Below are 15,028 nucleotides of genomic sequence, written 5' to 3'. Positions count from 1 at the left end.
CGCAAGATCTCCCCTTCCTCTCCTCGTCCTGCAGGAGAAGAGCCTCAAGGGCCGAGCTCGCTTCTCAGCACAAATAGCAGGTATTACCTACACCTCACCTCGCGAGGAGGCAGGCCACCCTACCATGAAGCAAACGTACTCGGAGCCACCCAAGGACGGCCGGGAGGCGCTGCAGCGGCTCCGAGACACGCTCGACGCGGGCGGGTGCATCTTTGGTGCAGGCGCCGGCATCGGTCTCTCTGCCAAGTTTCTCGAAAAGGGCGGCGCGGACCTGCTCGTCACCTACAACTCTGGCCGCTTCCGCATGCAGGGCAGGGGCAGTCTGGCGGGCATGATGCCCTACGGCGACGCCAATGGCATTGTCCTCGAGCTTGTGAGTGTCCTGTTTCCCTTCGCCCGCCCAACCTCCGTGCAGCCCTGTCCAAGACACGCAAGACAGTAAGACTCACGACCCAACACCCGCAAAAGGCCAATGAGATCCTGCCCATCGTCGAGCACACGCCCGTGCTCGCGGGCGTCATGGCGTCGGATCCCATGCGCTCGATCCCGCGCTTCCTGCGCCACCTCGCCTCGCTCGGCTTCGTCGGCGTGCAGAACTTCCCCACCGTCGGGCTCATCGATGTCGACAGCCTCTACCGGCGCAACCTCGAGGAGACGGGCATGGGCTACGACACGGAGGTGGACATGATCCGAGAGGCCGTCCAGCTGGGCCTGCTCACGACGCCGTACGCATTCAACGTCGACGAGGCGCGGCGCATGGCAGAGGTCGGTGCCGATGTCGTCGTGGGTGCGTCTGTCTTCTCTTCACTCTTCCTCGAAATGTATGCAATGACTAACAAGCTTGATGGCAGCACACATGGGCCTCACGACGAGCGGCTCCATCGGTGCGCAGTCGTCAAAGACGCTCGACGACTGCGTCAAGGAGACGCAAGCGAGTGAGTCGCTCCTTCTTTTTTTCCCCCTCTCTCGCTCTTTTCTCCTGACCGTCGATTCCATTTCGATACACCGCGACAGTCGCCGATGCCGCGCGCGCCGTCAAGCCAGACGTCATCGTCCTCGTCCATGGCGGGCCCGTCGCGGCGCCCGAGGACGCCCAGTACGTGCTGTCGCGCACCAGGGGCGTCCAGGGCTTCTATGGCGCCAGCAGCGCCGAGCGCCTGCCAGTCGAAAAGGCCCTCTTTGAGCACACGCAAAAGTTCAAGCAAGTCGGGCTTTCGACGACGAAGCAGGAGGGATCATGATACGAGGAAATCTTGCACATTGAACAGTACTATACAGAATGAGGAGTGGATTTCTACTTCGACTGGCCTCCTGCCTCGCCGTTGTTGTCGCCGTCGTTTTCGCCGTCGTCGTTGGAATAGATTGGCTTTGGCTGCGTCTTTGCCCACGCATTTGTCCACTTCGGGTCCGCGTCGGCCTTGTCGGCGTACTTGAGCAGAGCCTCGCGCGGGTCCTCGCTCCGCGAGTTGTCCTGTGTGAAGTGAATGCATTCGGTCAGTTTGTGAAGTGAATGCAGTCGGTCAGGTTCTCTCTCATATCATTCAGACGGGTGAGGCGAGGCAAAGACACATACCCGAAAGATGCCCTGGACCATGTGCTGCGTCGCGGCCGAGCCGATGCGTCCGCCCTTTCCGGGCCCTTCGAGGGGCTTCTCGGGCATCCTCGTCGCCCTCGGGTCCTGCCGCATCTTTTCCAGCTTGCGCTTCTTGGCCATCTGGCCCACGCCCTGGCCCCGGTCCGCGGCGTTTTGCGCGCCGGGCGTGATGATGGGCCCGTCAAACTCGTTGGCGGCCATGACGGCATCCAGGTCGCGCCTCGTCTTGGCCCGCTTGCCCACACACAGCAGCGCGCCGCGGACCGACGACGTGGGCGAGTAGAAGACGTGGGCAGTGCCGGTGGACGTCGAGGCAAACAGCTGGTTGATCTTGGGATGCCACTGCAGCTTGATGACGCTCCCGCCTGTGCTGTTAGCCGTTGCTGCTGCTGCTGCATCACTCGAGCCACCACCACCGCTGCCATCGAGGACAGGGATGGTGCGCAGCGGGGCCAGGTCGGTGCGCGAGAGGACGCGGATGCTGCCGGGGCCCCTGTCCTCGGTCGTGCCCGTCAGGACGGCGCTCTCATCGAGGCTGAAGATGACGCTCGTCGCGCTGTACTTTGTCGGCAGGTCGCCCTGCTCGGCCAGGGGCTTCTTGAAAGAGCGAATGTCCCAGAGCTTGACGCAGTCGTCGCCGCTCCCGCCGCGCGTGGCCATGCACCGGCCGTCGTTGGTGAAAGCCAGGCTCGTGATGCCGCTGCCCCTGCTGTGTGCGCCCTCCACCGTGGCATTGGGCCGGCTGTATGTGCCCGAGGTGGACCAGATGTGCAGCGCGCCGTCCTCGCAGCCGGCAGCGAGCATCTTGCCGTCCGAGGCAAAGCCGCACGTTGTCACTTTCGTTCGCGTGCCCCGCTCCTTGCTCTTGACGACGACGACCGTCTGCTGCTTGAGCCGCTCGTCGGCGTCCCAGAGCCGCACGGAGCTGTCGGCGCTCGCCGTCGCAAACACATTTCTCAAAGATGGGTGCCAGCAGCACGACGTGATCTCGGCGACGTGGCCCGACGTGTGCTTCATGTCGCGGATGTAGACGTCGCCCTTCTTGTACTCGGCCAGCAGGCCGCCCTCGCGGTCAAACAGCTTGGCCTGGGCGGTGCCCGAGGTGACGAGCAGGCTGTCGCCCGAGTGCGACCAGGCCAGATCGGTGACGGGGTACGACCCAGCGGGCTCAAATGTCTTGTGGGGGCGGAAGCTCGACGACATGCCTCCGAAATCCCAGAGCTTGACGTCATAGTCGAATGCACCCGTGGCGACTCGCGCCCCCGATCCGTCGACGCTCATGGCCGTGATGGCCTTTTTGTGGTCCCGCAGCTCAACCTCGCTCTCCAGTGGGATACCTGCGGACGAATCAGGCCCCATAGGCTCAGGTCCGAGGTCATCTTCGTCATCGTCATCGTCGTCGTCGTCGTCGTCGTCATCATCATCGCCTGATCCCTGGGCCTCCATTGCTCGCCGATTCGCTTCCCTCTCTTCCGCAGTCAAGCCGTCGTCGTCTTCGTCTTGATCTTGCTGCTGTCCCTGTCTTTCCATTCCATTGGTCCCTGCTGATGTTTCCCTCTCCCCGTCCTCGTCCTCGTCGTCCTCATCGTCCTCCTCTTCCGCCGCGTCGCCTCCTGGTGGCCGAGTCGGCCCCTTGACGGGCGCATTTTGGCTCGCCGACACAGGCGCAGGCGCAGGACCCTTTCGACTCGCCTTGCCGAAGCTCATGGGCATCATCGCCCTCAGCGCCTCGTCGTCCATCGTTGCCCGGCTGCTGCTGCTGTTGCGTTGCTCCACTCAGCCCAATCGTAACGTCCTTGGGTTTAGGAAAGAGGCGCGAAATTTAGAGGTGGACGGACCACGTGAAGTGACGCGCGCGCCCGCTCAAAGAAACAGGCACACTTGGGTGCCACCCAACATCGTCGCAGTGGCAGAGCCAGCGTGACTTTGCGCAGTGCGAAGGGACAGTCATGGAGGCCGAGGAGAGAGACAAGCTTGAGAATGGGAGTGGAGACGGACTCGCGGTACTGCGCCTGTCTTTTCCGGCGGCATCGGCTCCAAACGAGGCGCATCCTGATCAACAGCAGCATCATCAGCTCGTGTCTTCTCTCGCCGTCGCCTCGCTCAAGCACCTCCTCTTTGCCAAGGGACAGGTCGCCAAGCCCGTCGCGGCGCTCTCTCTCGAGCGCGAGCGCGAAAAGAAGCTGGCTCGCGGGGGCTCAGGCGCTCGACGGGGAGCTCTGCGGAGTGGTGCCGGGCGAAGGAAGCGAGACAAGGTGCGTACATGCTCTCCATTCCAACGAGTTCAGGCCATGCACTGAACGAAGCTGTGCCCATTGCAACAGCTCCTCGACAATATCGACGCTGCCTCGAGACACATCGAGGCCGCCGTCGAGGCGCTCGCTGCAGGGAGCGGGTCTGAGCAGGACGATGTGGCCCTCATGATTGCGCTGGGCCCCTCGCTGATGCTCCCAAAGGAGCTCTACCATGTCAAGATCAAGGACGGCCTCCAGCGAAATCACCGTGCACCGAATCATGCAGCAGCTACCGAGGAGAATCCCGTGCCCATGGCCAAGCCCAAAGCGAAGACGGCGAGCCTGATGGAGCGCAAGCTCGTCCGGTTTCTCGTCGAGCGCGCCTCGGATGAGCAGCAGGGGCAGGGCGGGCTGGCCGAGGCGTTCCAGAGGCACCTTGCGCCCACGAGGGCCCATCTGCTTCTCTTGGCCCCACCAGACTTTTCGTGCCCTGGCTGGATCCCCAAGCGACACCTGAGGCTGGACACGACGGGCACAGGCGTGCAAGTTGGGCCGGCAAGGCGGCCTACGCCGTCCTCTCCTCAACACCCACAAGCACAAGTCGGTGAACTGGGAGGCAATGTCCACAACAAAGGCACGGCAGCAGCTGCTTCGTCGTCGTCGTCGTCGTCGTCGTCCATCCTCTCAGCCCCGATGAACTTAGTCAGTGCTGATGCGCCCATGCAGTCCCAATCTTCCGATGCCGCTAGCGAGGATGCCCCCTCCAGGAGCCCCTCTGTCGCCTCCCTGCGTCATTCCGGCACCTCGACACCCACAAGCCAGGCCAACTCGTCCTCGGTATCCACCGCCGAGCCCAGCAGCCCGACAAGCGCCAAGAGGCACGAGCAGCAGCCAAGCCGGACAGACAGCCACACGCAGGAAATCACCGAGCTGTCCGAGGCCCTCAGTCCGCTCAAACGTAAGATGAGGACTGCGCCGACAGCAACAACGACGAGCAAGTACAGCAGCAGCAATAGTAGCAGTAGCACCACCGTCGACGGCAGTCCAGCCAGCAGGCTCTTTTCTCCGTCTGCCCGTCAGAGCCAGGGCCACGGTCGGCCTAAGCTAGGAGACGAGGGCTTACGGTCGTCCTCGTCGCCTTTTGGTTCGTCGCCGTTTAGTCAGACGCCGTCGAGCAGACGCTCGGCCGCGGCAGACCCTACCAGGCGGCCACTCTACCAAGGCAGAAGCCTCTCTGACCTCGTCCTCAACCCGCATCAAGCAGCCGAAGAGAAAGGGGCTAAGTCGCCGCTTGGGCCACACGGCGAGAAAGACGAGGCAGCGAAGCAGCAGCAGCAGGCCAGCATCGAGGAAAAGAGGCGCGCAAGGGCGCTTCAGAGGGCAAAGCAGCTCGGATCAAGGCGCCTCGACCCAAAGTCCACCTCAATGGCCATCGTGCCCTCGGGGCGGGGTAAAAAGGCCCCAGCGGCTGCGGGCTTCGTCATCCACTGCCGCCGAGGCGGCGGCGGTGGTGAGGATGGCGGATGTGCCAACCATCACGACGACGAAGCAGCCGGTTGCGACAACCGCATCTGGTTCCTCTCCCGGGCCACCTTGTCCGGCTTTCAGTAGCAGAGCAATTGTACTTTTAGCAGCAACTATCACAATGAGACACTAGCATAGTCCCATCATCCCTCCCTCCCTTCTCGCCAAGAGCTGGTTCGCCGATCAAAGAATCGTAATTGTGTGTGTGTGTGTGTGTGTGAGGTTGGCCTACAGGAAGCCTATGATCATACAACGAGGCAGACGGCTTCGTCGCGCGCGCCTCGATTTTGGGGGGGTGGGATGCATGAAGAGATGAGTGCGTGTGTGGGGTGTATGACGGAGCCGAGTGTGGAATGTGCAATGGATCAGTCGAAGAGCCAGTCTACTTCTTGCTGTTGACAAGGGCCTTGACGATCTTTGCCTCCTCGACGAGGAACGCCCGGATGATGCTGCGGGGAGGGGGACAAGGTCAGTGACCGTCCATCGTGAATCGTGATCTCGGAAATGGAAAGTCTCTACTCACCGAGTCCTGACGCAGTTGGCACACCTGTTCCCGCCGTACGCACGCTGCACCGTCTTCTTGGTCTTGCTGACCGACGAGTATTGGCGCGGGCGGAGGGCCTGGACACCGGGCAGGGACGTGTGGCAGTCGCCGCACTTGGGCGTCGAGGCCTGCTTGCCAATGAGGTGGTACCTGAGCTTGCCGCCGGGCGTCTTGATGACGCGACGACGGTTCGACTTTGTGTTGTAGGGCGTGCGGGTGGGGAGCGTGACTCGTTGCGCCATCTGGAGGGAGTGTGCAGCATGTTAGTTTCCAGTCTCTCTGCTCGCGATGCAATCAGGCTTTCCCCTGCCCTTCCTTCCGTCCCTCCTCTCCCGACGATCAGACCACGCATTTCCCCCGCCTCTTTTCCCAGTGCTCTGCTCTTCCCAACGTCACAGGCTAAGCTCCCCCCTCCGCAGTCGCCCTGCTCGCCGCCATCCTCTTCTAAGGGCAAGCGCGACATCCAGCCATCCTTCCTCGTAAGCCCCCACAGCCGAACCGTCTTTGCGACAGTGAATCCTCGTCCTCGTCCGTATCCTTGCTCGTGCGTCCCCTCCCTCGCCACTCGCAGCATCCACCTCCTTGCAATACTCACTTTTGCCGATTGGTGACCTTGAGAAATGGACGACGAAGCAGCCTTCTCCTCGAAGCGCGCCCAAAAGGTTTCGTCCAAATCGGCCGGGAGCTTCAGCGCGCCGCAGCTCTGTGTGCCACGCGACTGTCCAAGAGAGGAAAAAAAAAAAAAAAAAAAAGAAGAGGCAAAATTCAAATTGTGTTTTGTCATTTGTCCATTTTCAGTCATGTCATGAGACGCGCACTTCCCTGTCGAGCCTCTGAGCTTGAAGTGCAAATGCCGCCTGTTCGTGACTGCTCGCTCGAAGCTTCTTTCCGAGAGATTGGTCATGGACAACCTTGGAACTCCGGTCCCCGAATATACGGCAGGGCCGCGAATCTGCTGCTCGATCAGAGAGCAAGCGGAGCGCCAATCGAAGCAGGCATGGTCCAACCGACGGCGGACCACGCTTTCGGCATGTGCATGGTCACGAACGGGGTCACGTGTCAGGGTCAAGAGCGCATTGGGCTCCTTATCTCAGTTGACCAATGGCATATTACACAAGGCAAAGAGGCCTTGTCAAGCGTTTCTTTTCTTGGCGTGTTGGAGAGACGAGTGCAGACAGGACTGCTGCTATGTTGCCCGCTGACTATACATTGATTGCACTGCGAAGAGAGATTGGGACGGAGGTCCAGGAAATAGAAGAGAGGATCCTCCACCTCACGCGCTTAGAAGGAAACGATGTGGGGTGTGGCGTGCTCGCACGGGTAAGTCGGCCCAAGCAGAATCAGTCAGGCAAAAGTCCACTGCAAGAAGCCAGCCTTGTCGACGTTAATTGAGGGCTGGGCAATGCTGATTCGCCGCTTTCCCAATGGAAATTGAGACAAGGCCACTCCACTCCTGCTTGCACATTTCTCTCCCACATCATCCAGCGTAGCATATACAGTACAGTACATACAGCGACCAGCAGCTTGCGGTGGATCCACTCGTTTCTTATTTTTCCCCCGCTTGCTCCGATCCCCCTTCCACGAAAGGGAGACAGTGCCTATATTATTAGAGCGTACCCTCCCGTTCTTCTCTTTCCCTCTCCTCACCCACATCCTTTGCTCTATTTCCTCCTCCTCCTCCTCCTCCAACTCATACCCAGTCGACCATGGCCGAGTACCGAGACGCACCCACGTACGACATCCCCAAGAGGCTGCAGGGCAACCCCAAGCCTCACATTGACGCGGACACGTACAAGAAGACGTACGAGGCCTCGATCAAGAACCCAGACGAGTTCTGGGCAAAGGTGGGTAACGGACTCGAGCCGTGATTTGGGGAACACGTCGGAGCGCTCGAGTGCGTTTCGATTGTATGCGCTAGTACCAGTGCTCGACAGGCTTTCTGAGGTGAAGTGCTTCACTCGGCATGCCCCGGCATTGCGGCAGAGCGGGGCGCTGAAGATTGCTGCTGCTTGCTCCTCTCCGCGGATGCGCGTCCGAGCGCTTGGCAAAGAAAAATGATGAGCTGAGCTGAGCTTGGACGCTGACTGTCCGATGGTCTTGCAGATTGCAAATGAGACAATCTCGTGGGACGTTCCCTTCCGCACCACACGCGCCGGTGGCTTCCAGAATGGCGACGTCGCCTGGTTCCCCGAGGGCCAGCTGAATGCCGCGTACAACTGCGTCGATCGCTGGGCGTTCAAGAACCCCGACAAGGTGAGTGGGCCCGAACTTCTGGGCCTTTCTTTTGTCTCGGCATGGGCACATGACTAAACACGTCTTTCTGCTGGACAGGCTGCCATCATCTACGAGGCCGATGAGCCCAACCAGGGCAAGACGCTGAGCTACAGCCAGCTGCTGCAGCAGGTGTGCCAGCTGGCCAATGCGCTCAAGAAGCGAGGCGTCAAGAAGGGCGACACCGTTATCATCTACCTGCCCATGATTCCTGAGGCTGCCGTTGCCCTCCTTGCCTGCGCCCGTATTGGTGCCGTCCACTCGGTCGTCTTTGCCGGCTTCAGCGCAGACTCGCTCCGTGACCGGACTGTGGACTGCGAGGCCCGCGTCGTCATCACGACCGACGAGGGCAAGCGAGGCGGCAGGACGATTGCCACAAAGTCCATCGTCGATGCCGCACTCAAGGACTGCCCCAAGGTCGAGCACTGCCTCGTTGTCCAGCGCACGGGCAACGAGCAAGTGAGCATGACAAAGGGCCGCGACGAGTGGTACCACGAGATCACGGCAAAGGAGAGCCCCTACTGCCCACCTACGCCCGTGGCCTCCGAGGACCCTCTCTTTATTCTCTACACGTCTGGATCCACTGGCAAGCCCAAGGGTGTCGTCCACACCACTGCTGGCTACCTCCTGGGCACTGGCCTGACTGTCAAGCACGTCTTTGACGTTCACGAGAATGGTGAGGCGCTTCCGATCGTGACTCCCGGCATTACAAAGCAGAAGGCTGACTCGAGAGTGTCATAGACCGCTTTGCCTGCATGGCCGACATTGGCTGGATCACGGGTCACTCTTACATTGTGTACGGCCCGCTGATGAACGGCGTCACGTCGCTCATCTTTGAGAGCACGCCCGTGTACCCGACGGCGTCGCGCTACTGGGAGGTGGTGCAGCAGCACAAGATCACCCAGTTCTACACAGCCCCTACTTCGATTCGTCTCCTCCGCAGGCTCGGCGATGACTTTGTCAAAGACCACGACCTCTCGTCCCTGCGTGTTATTGGTACCGTGGGCGAGCCTATCAACCCCGAGGCTTGGAACTGGTACAATGAGAACGTAGGCAAGAAGGAGTGCGCCATCGTCGACACCTACTGGCAGACCGAGACGGGCTCCCACCTCATCACGCCCCTTCCTGGCGCAACAAAGACGAAGCCCGGATCGGCCACCGTGCCCTTCTGGGGTATCGAGCCAGTCCTGCTTGACCCGACGACGGGCCAGGAGCTCACCGGAAACGAAGTCGAGGGTGTGCTTGCGGTTCGACAGCCGTGGCCGTCGATGGCACGGACCATCTTCAATGACCACCAGCGATTCCTGGAGACGTACCTCCACCCTTACAAGGGCTTCTACTTTACTGGCGATGGTGCTGCCCGAGACAAGGACGGCTACATCTGGATCAAGGGACGCGTCGACGATGTTCTCAATGTCTCTGGTCACCGTCTCAGCACGGCCGAGATTGAGAGTGCGCTGATCTCGCACCCGGGCGTTGCAGAGGCTGCCGTCGTGGCTATGCCCGACGAGACGACGGGCCAGGCCATTTGCGCCTACGTCACAATGAAGGCCGACTACGAGGGTGGCGACGACCACGAGTCGCTCAAGAAGGAGCTCGTCGTCACTGTCCGCAAGTCCATCGGCCCCTTCTCGACGCCAAAGATTATCAACATTGTCCCCGACTTGCCCAAGACGAGGTCGGGCAAGATCATGAGGCGGATTCTGCGAAAGATTGCGAGCAACGAGGGCGACCAGCTCGGCGACATTTCGTCCCTCGCCGACCCATCGATTGTGGAAAAGATCAAGGACCAGCACGAGAAGAGCAAGCCAAAGTAAATGATGACATGGGTTCTTTTTGCGCTCCCCCACCTCCCCAAAACTTAATCTTTTTCGCGGTCTGTTGGCATTGGGTCGGATCCGCACCAGTATTGTATCCTCCGTCCCTTTCGCCCTTACTCTTGCTCTTTGCTTGTCTCGTTCGTGGCTTTTCGGTGAAATAAATAAAGCAAATGGAATGGATTGTTGCCTCCCGGGGAACAGAGAGATGCTTCGGCAATAAGGCGGAGAAGAAAGGTATATTGCACTTCGAAAAGAAAGAGGAAGGAAACACAAGACAAGTAACAGAGAAGAGGGCTTTATAGGAAGGACTATCAAGAACAAGTAAGGGTAGAAAGGTATTGAGTCTGGTAGGTGGTATTCTTTGCGTTCTTCGTGAAGAGATATTAAGAAGAAAAGGTAAACACTGGAAGAAGAGGACGTGCGATTCGTGAAAAGGTGGTGTCGTCAAGAAAGATAATGGGTGATCACCGATTGAGGTAACCTCCGAATTTGCCGGGGTTGGCGCCATTGCTCGGTTTCAGGGCTCTTCCTCTGTCCAACACGCTGTAAAGGGTTGCAATCGGGTGAGCTGGATGATACCTCCTTGGGCAGGAAAGGTCTTGCAAGGACTCACCTCAGACCTTTGAGGATGGCTGCTTCGTTGAGGGCCTGAATCCGCTTCTGCTCTGCGCAGTTGCACCCGCACGCACTGCATTGCGGGATGGGCGTCTGGAGCGGCGACGGTGGTGCAGGCGCACTGAGATTGGGGCTCGGTAATGGCGTTGGCTGGTCCGAGGCCGCATTGAGTGACGTCTTGGAAGAGCTACTGGGCAGGCCAGGAGCCGGCTGCTGGCTGACCAGGCCCATCTCGACAGCCTGCTGTCGAAGCTGAGCCAGCTCGGCGACGACCCTGGCCATTTCCGCCTCGAGCTCGATGGCCTTGTTCCGGGTAGAGGAGATCGCAGCGGCCCTCTCGCCGGCGTTGGCAAATGCCGCGGCCGCATTAGCGCCCGTGTTGGGTGTGGCGGGGAAGCCGTTGACGAGACCCAAGGCGCTTGACGAGGCATCGCTCTGGTCCGAGGCTGTACTGTGAGGCCGCTGCTGCGGGTGCGAGCTCAAGTAGCGGGCATTTGGTGCCGATTCGCTGACTCGCGCAGCAGCACCAGGGTCACCGCTGCCGTCAGTGGTCGCGTGGCTGTGAGCGCTCTCGAAGCCGGGCGATTGCGCAGATGGAGATGGAACGCCCTGCCCCTTGCCCTTGCGATATGGCGTGGCCACAATCGCAGCCGGTGCCTGCACGCGGTCCGACAAGGTAGGACGGGCCCCGTTTACCTTTTGCGCTTCGTTGACCGTCGCTACCGTTTCCTGCGCGTCTTCATAGAAGGCCTGCGAAGATGTCCTCGACACCTCGCCTACGCTCCGGCTCGTCATGGCAGGAGAAGGGGCCGAAAGCTGATTGGAAGGGCCTGAGAGTAGCTCCAAATTTCCTTGAGCTCCGCCTTCGGCGATGGAATCTAGCGCAGTGTCGTTGCTATCCGGCTTTGGCGCTAGCAAATCCGCGCCAAAACCACTGAACATGCTCGACATTGGTCTCAGCTGGAGGGCAGGTGCCACGAGGCCAAGGCCCTCGCTGTGGTGTTCCGTCTCCCTAGCAGCTGACGATGACAAAAGCATCGACGGCATCGCTGCGTCCTCGTCCACGGCTTTGTTGTCCTTGTTGAAAATCTTCAAAAAGCCGCTCTTCTTGTTCTTGAGAGAAGAGGGAGGATGACTGGCCTCGAGCGAATTGCCGTGACCGCTGTTGGTGTTGCTTGCACGTTGGCCGCCGTCAAGGCTGTTCGTGGAGACGGATCTCTGAGCGTCGGCCATCCGTTCCCTGCTCTGGTTCAGTCGAGCCTGCTCGAGCGAAATGAGCTTGTAGGGAACGCCGCCATGGTTACCCAGGCTGGGATGTTGCTTCATGTCCCCGGCACCAGCCGTTATGGGAACGCCGGACAGGCTGGACCTCTCTTGTGCCTCGCTCGAATCGCTCTCGTGGTTCGAAGACTGCGCATTTGCTGAGACCATTGCTGCCATGCCCACAGCCGCCGTAGGTGTGGCAGAGCCCGCACGGGCCTCCTCTTCGTGGGAAGAAACGCTCAGGCCCTGACCCTTGGCAGAAGGCAGAGCCATTGGCGTAGGGCGAGACTGGGTATGAGCATTCGAGCTTGAAGCCCTTGACTTGCCCTCCTGGCTTTCATGAGTTGACGTGCTCAGTTGCTGATGCTCCAACGTAGCCATTGTCTTCCAGGCAGGAGGAGGGCTGCTGGGCGAAGTCCACTCGCCGGTCGCCTGGGCTCGCTGCTGTTGCTGCTGTTGGTACGAATAGGTGCTGTCAGGCGTGAAGGTCGAAGTCCGCTTGTAGGAGAGCGAGGAGGGCATCCTCGGAGTTGTCGCTTGAGCAGGACTCGTTCCTTGGGAGGAGGCTTGCATCGGACTGCTCTGTCCAACACCCAAGGATGGAGAACGTCCATTGGCGGCCATTTTCGTCTTGGGCGTGAAAGCCTGGTCTCGATACTTCTGGTTGCTCGTCACCAAGAGCTCCGAGAGATCCGGCTTCTTCGCAGGCGACACCATGGGGCTCGTGCCAGCCGATGAGGCTGTGGCGCCGAGCGAGGACGACATCGTCGACCCATTGGTCAGATTGGAAATAGAGCCGTTGTGACTTCCCATGCTACCGCTTTCGCGCTCGGCCGCATCTCCACCTGTGTGGTGGGCCCGGTGGTTCTTGGGCGTAGCTTGATTCGCTGAGGTAGACGACGGCGCAGAGACATTCTCGTGGCTCTCTCTCCCGTCCCGGGCAAGGCTCGAGTGGCTCAAGGCACCTGGGCTGGACGTCGTCATGCTGTAAGGAGATGATGGCGGCTGCATTTTGTTGCTGTTATTACTGTAGTTGTTTCCTCCAACAAAAACGGCAGGGAGCTGCTGCGGCTGCGGCTGAGGGCTCGGTGGCATGTTGGCAAGGTGAGCGTAGTCATCCGAGGAGATGCCGGCACTGAGGCTTAGCGGTCCCTTCTTGGACATCTGATCGGCGTTACTGCCTCCAATGCGGAAAGCTTTTGCGAACTTGTTGCCTTTCTTCGTTGGCGGGGCAGCGCTCGAAGCCAGGCCGAGACCTTTGAGCACGCCAGCGGCATTGCTCGAGATGCTCTTGCTCCTGCTCCGCCTTGACGCATTCGACGCTTGCTCGGCCGCAGCCATTGCAGCAGCCACGACAGGATCGGTTTCGTCTGGAATCTGACTCGAGGTCCCGTTGGACTTTTGTCCCATAGAAAGCGGCGACGGTGCTGGCATAGGATCGTGGTCCTTGTCCTTCAAGTGGAACGAACGTCCGCGGAGCGATTCCATGCTCTGCCTTGCCCAGCCTCCGCCGCCACCGGGCTTGGTAGAAGATGGAGGGTTAGGGACCGTTTCATGCGAAGTCGTCCTCTCCCTGTCAGTCGAAGGCCTGGCCAACGCGCTCCATGGAAAGTCACGCGACGTGCCGCTCGATGAGTTGCGTGGCAAGCCTCCCATGCCGTCATCTGCGTCGTCGTTGTCATCGAGTTCCCAGGGTGCTGGGCTGTTCTTCTTGAGCCGCGGGCCTAAGCTGCTCGTCAGTCTACCGGCATGGTTGTTGCTGTCGAGGGCGTGGACGAGACGTTCTTCCTCTTCGGCGCCTTCCTCGTAGCTCAAGACCGGCGATCGGTTGAGCCGTCCCTTTTTGCTTCGCTTTGTGACATGCAGAGGAGCTGTCGCCGATGCAGTGGATGATGATGACGAAGAGCTGGTCATGCCCTTTGCTGATGTTCGTGTGGGAATCGGTGGCATCTTGGGGACGACTGTCCCGTCTGGCAAGCGGCGCGGCTCGCTCTTTGCGTGCGCCGTCATTCCATCCGCGCGCTTCGATACTGGCGGCGGCGGTAGTTGTGGCGTTGGTGATGACGGGCCCACTGGCGAGGTCGGCATCATCTCAAAGTCATCATCGCCCAGAGCAGCGAGGTCGCCCATGCTCCGGCCTGCAGGCTGACCATTGTTCGGAGCAGGGTCATCGGGCGAGTCATCAAAGTCGGAGCGTCGATCGTCGTCCAAATTGGCGGGGCCTTCGCTGTACATGCTGCTGGTCTCCGCCATGCTGCCCCTCATCGGGTCAAAGGTGTGACGCGGGCGAGTGGGGAACATGGGCATGGGCGGTGCATCGGCGCCGTCGAAGCGGTCGGCCTTGTTGGCGCCTCGGCCGGCCCAGATGCTCGACCCCACGCTCGTGTTCCTGCCATGGCCGTGGCCTCCCCCGCCACGTTGCTCGTCGTCTTGCTGCTGCCCTTCGTAGCCCTCTTCCAGCTCATCGTCATCGTGGTGACCTTTGAGGACTGTGCTTCGTGATTCGTTCTTGAACAAGCTCGGAGAAGCAGCCTTTTTCTTAGCTTTCGCTGCCTTAGAGTAGCTGCCATTGGATCGAGGCTGCGTGCCTGAGGTGCCCTTTCGCCTCGTCTGTTGCGCAGCCACATCGCCATCGTCATCGCTGAGTCGATCTTGAGCATCGGCAAAACTCGTCGCTTCATCGACATCCGTGTCTCCCTGGCTGCGGGTGCTCAGGCCTGGACTCGGCAGCGGCGGCGCCACATCGCCACTCCAGACCACGCTGGCTCCGCCCTCGGACCATGTCGAGTTGGGCCTGTACTGCGAAAGCGTCTGGTTGTGTCCTTGGTAGGCCACAGCTCTGGCCAATTCTCTTGACTTGGATGTTGACATTCCTTCGCTGTCCCTCATCGTCGGCGTCGGTGAAGACGTTGGCAGAGCCTCGCGATTGTTTCGCTTTGGGGACCTGGGCGGCGCGTTGTGCATTGGCGGAAGCGCCCTTGCCTTTGCCATTGCGCCGCTGCCGCTGCCACTGCTTGATGAGGGCAGGGGCGGCGGTGGCCGCGAAGGCGGAGCGGCGGCCACCGACATGCCTCTAGTCCTCCTTCTATATCCTCTCACTTCTCGATCTGTGCGCTGCGCGATCTGTAGTCGCGATTGTCCCGGTGGTGATGACAGGCGAGCA

At 60.4% G+C, this 15,028-nt stretch overlaps 6 protein-coding genes across 6 annotated transcripts; 3 read left to right on the top strand and 3 right to left on the bottom strand.

Moving 5' to 3' along the window:
- Window positions 1–124: 124 nt before the first annotated feature.
- On the top strand, window positions 125–1,241 carry FA10DRAFT_284690 (hypothetical protein; the record flags this gene model as incomplete). The annotated part of the gene is made up of 4 exons (XM_025523939.1): window positions 125–373; window positions 469–787; window positions 852–935; window positions 1,015–1,241. The coding sequence occupies 4 exons, from the start codon at window positions 125–127 to the stop codon at window positions 1,239–1,241; spliced, it is 879 nt and encodes a 292-aa protein (XP_025378963.1).
- On the bottom strand, window positions 1,235–3,387 carry FA10DRAFT_265607 (WD40 repeat-like protein). The gene is made up of 2 exons (XM_025521137.1): window positions 1,574–3,387; window positions 1,235–1,471 (listed from the first exon to the last, which is right to left on the bottom strand). Exons 1-2 carry the CDS (start codon window positions 3,332–3,334, stop codon window positions 1,295–1,297), a joined length of 1,938 nt encoding a protein of 645 aa, XP_025378962.1. The 5' UTR covers window positions 3,335–3,387; the 3' UTR covers window positions 1,235–1,294.
- A 96-nt stretch (window positions 3,388–3,483) lies between these two features.
- Window positions 3,484–5,494, top strand: FA10DRAFT_300348 (hypothetical protein). Its single transcript, XM_025524829.1, has 2 exons — window positions 3,484–3,849; window positions 3,919–5,494. Exons 1-2 carry the CDS (start codon window positions 3,544–3,546, stop codon window positions 5,437–5,439), a joined length of 1,827 nt encoding a protein of 608 aa, XP_025378961.1. The 5' UTR covers window positions 3,484–3,543; the 3' UTR covers window positions 5,440–5,494.
- A 38-nt stretch (window positions 5,495–5,532) lies between these two features.
- FA10DRAFT_265604 (60s ribosomal protein l34-b) lies at window positions 5,533–6,525 on the bottom strand. Its single transcript, XM_025521136.1, has 3 exons — window positions 6,492–6,525; window positions 5,876–6,138; window positions 5,533–5,801 (listed from the first exon to the last, which is right to left on the bottom strand). Exons 2-3 carry the CDS (start codon window positions 6,136–6,138, stop codon window positions 5,735–5,737), a joined length of 330 nt encoding a protein of 109 aa, XP_025378960.1. The 5' UTR covers window positions 6,492–6,525; the 3' UTR covers window positions 5,533–5,734.
- An 825-nt stretch (window positions 6,526–7,350) lies between these two features.
- On the top strand, window positions 7,351–10,167 carry FA10DRAFT_265602 (acetate--CoA ligase). The gene is made up of 4 exons (XM_025521135.1): window positions 7,351–7,740; window positions 8,000–8,149; window positions 8,228–8,843; window positions 8,909–10,167. Exons 1-4 carry the CDS (start codon window positions 7,603–7,605, stop codon window positions 9,982–9,984), a joined length of 1,980 nt encoding a protein of 659 aa, XP_025378959.1. The 5' UTR covers window positions 7,351–7,602; the 3' UTR covers window positions 9,985–10,167.
- Window positions 10,168–10,451: 284 nt separating this feature from the next.
- Window positions 10,452–14,934, bottom strand: FA10DRAFT_284685 (hypothetical protein; the record flags this gene model as incomplete). Its single annotated transcript, XM_025523938.1, has 2 exons — window positions 10,452–10,530; window positions 10,601–14,934. 2 exons carry the CDS (start codon window positions 14,932–14,934, stop codon window positions 10,452–10,454), a joined length of 4,413 nt encoding a protein of 1,470 aa, XP_025378958.1.
- Window positions 14,935–15,028: the final 94 nt, after the last annotated feature.

This window comes from Acaromyces ingoldii (assembly GCF_003144295.1).
Source record: "Acaromyces ingoldii strain MCA 4198 unplaced genomic scaffold FA10scaffold_2, whole genome shotgun sequence".
Classification (NCBI taxonomy): Eukaryota; Fungi; Basidiomycota; class Exobasidiomycetes; order Exobasidiales; family Cryptobasidiaceae; genus Acaromyces; species Acaromyces ingoldii.
This window is presented reverse-complemented; position numbering and strand designations above follow the sequence as displayed.

Coding starts and splice junctions, on each gene's coding strand:
- FA10DRAFT_265607 (XM_025521137.1), bottom strand. CDS start 3,334: ATGGACGACGAGGCGCTGAGGGCGATGATGCCCATGAGCTTCGGCAAG. Junction 1,472..1,573: donor TGGTCCAGGGCATCTTTCGG/GTATGTGTCTTT, acceptor CACTTCACACAG/GACAACTCGCGGAGCGAGGA.
- FA10DRAFT_300348 (XM_025524829.1), top strand. CDS start 3,544: ATGGAGGCCGAGGAGAGAGACAAGCTTGAGAATGGGAGTGGAGACGGA. Junction 3,850..3,918: donor GGCGAAGGAAGCGAGACAAG/GTGCGTACATGC, acceptor CCATTGCAACAG/CTCCTCGACAATATCGACGC.
- FA10DRAFT_265604 (XM_025521136.1), bottom strand. CDS start 6,138: ATGGCGCAACGAGTCACGCTCCCCACCCGCACGCCCTACAACACAAAG. Junction 5,802..5,875: donor GCCAACTGCGTCAGGACTCG/GTGAGTAGAGAC, acceptor CCCTCCCCGCAG/CATCATCCGGGCGTTCCTCG.
- FA10DRAFT_265602 (XM_025521135.1), top strand. CDS start 7,603: ATGGCCGAGTACCGAGACGCACCCACGTACGACATCCCCAAGAGGCTG. Junction 8,150..8,227: donor CGTTCAAGAACCCCGACAAG/GTGAGTGGGCCC, acceptor TCTGCTGGACAG/GCTGCCATCATCTACGAGGC. Junction 8,844..8,908: donor CTTTGACGTTCACGAGAATG/GTGAGGCGCTTC, acceptor AGAGTGTCATAG/ACCGCTTTGCCTGCATGGCC.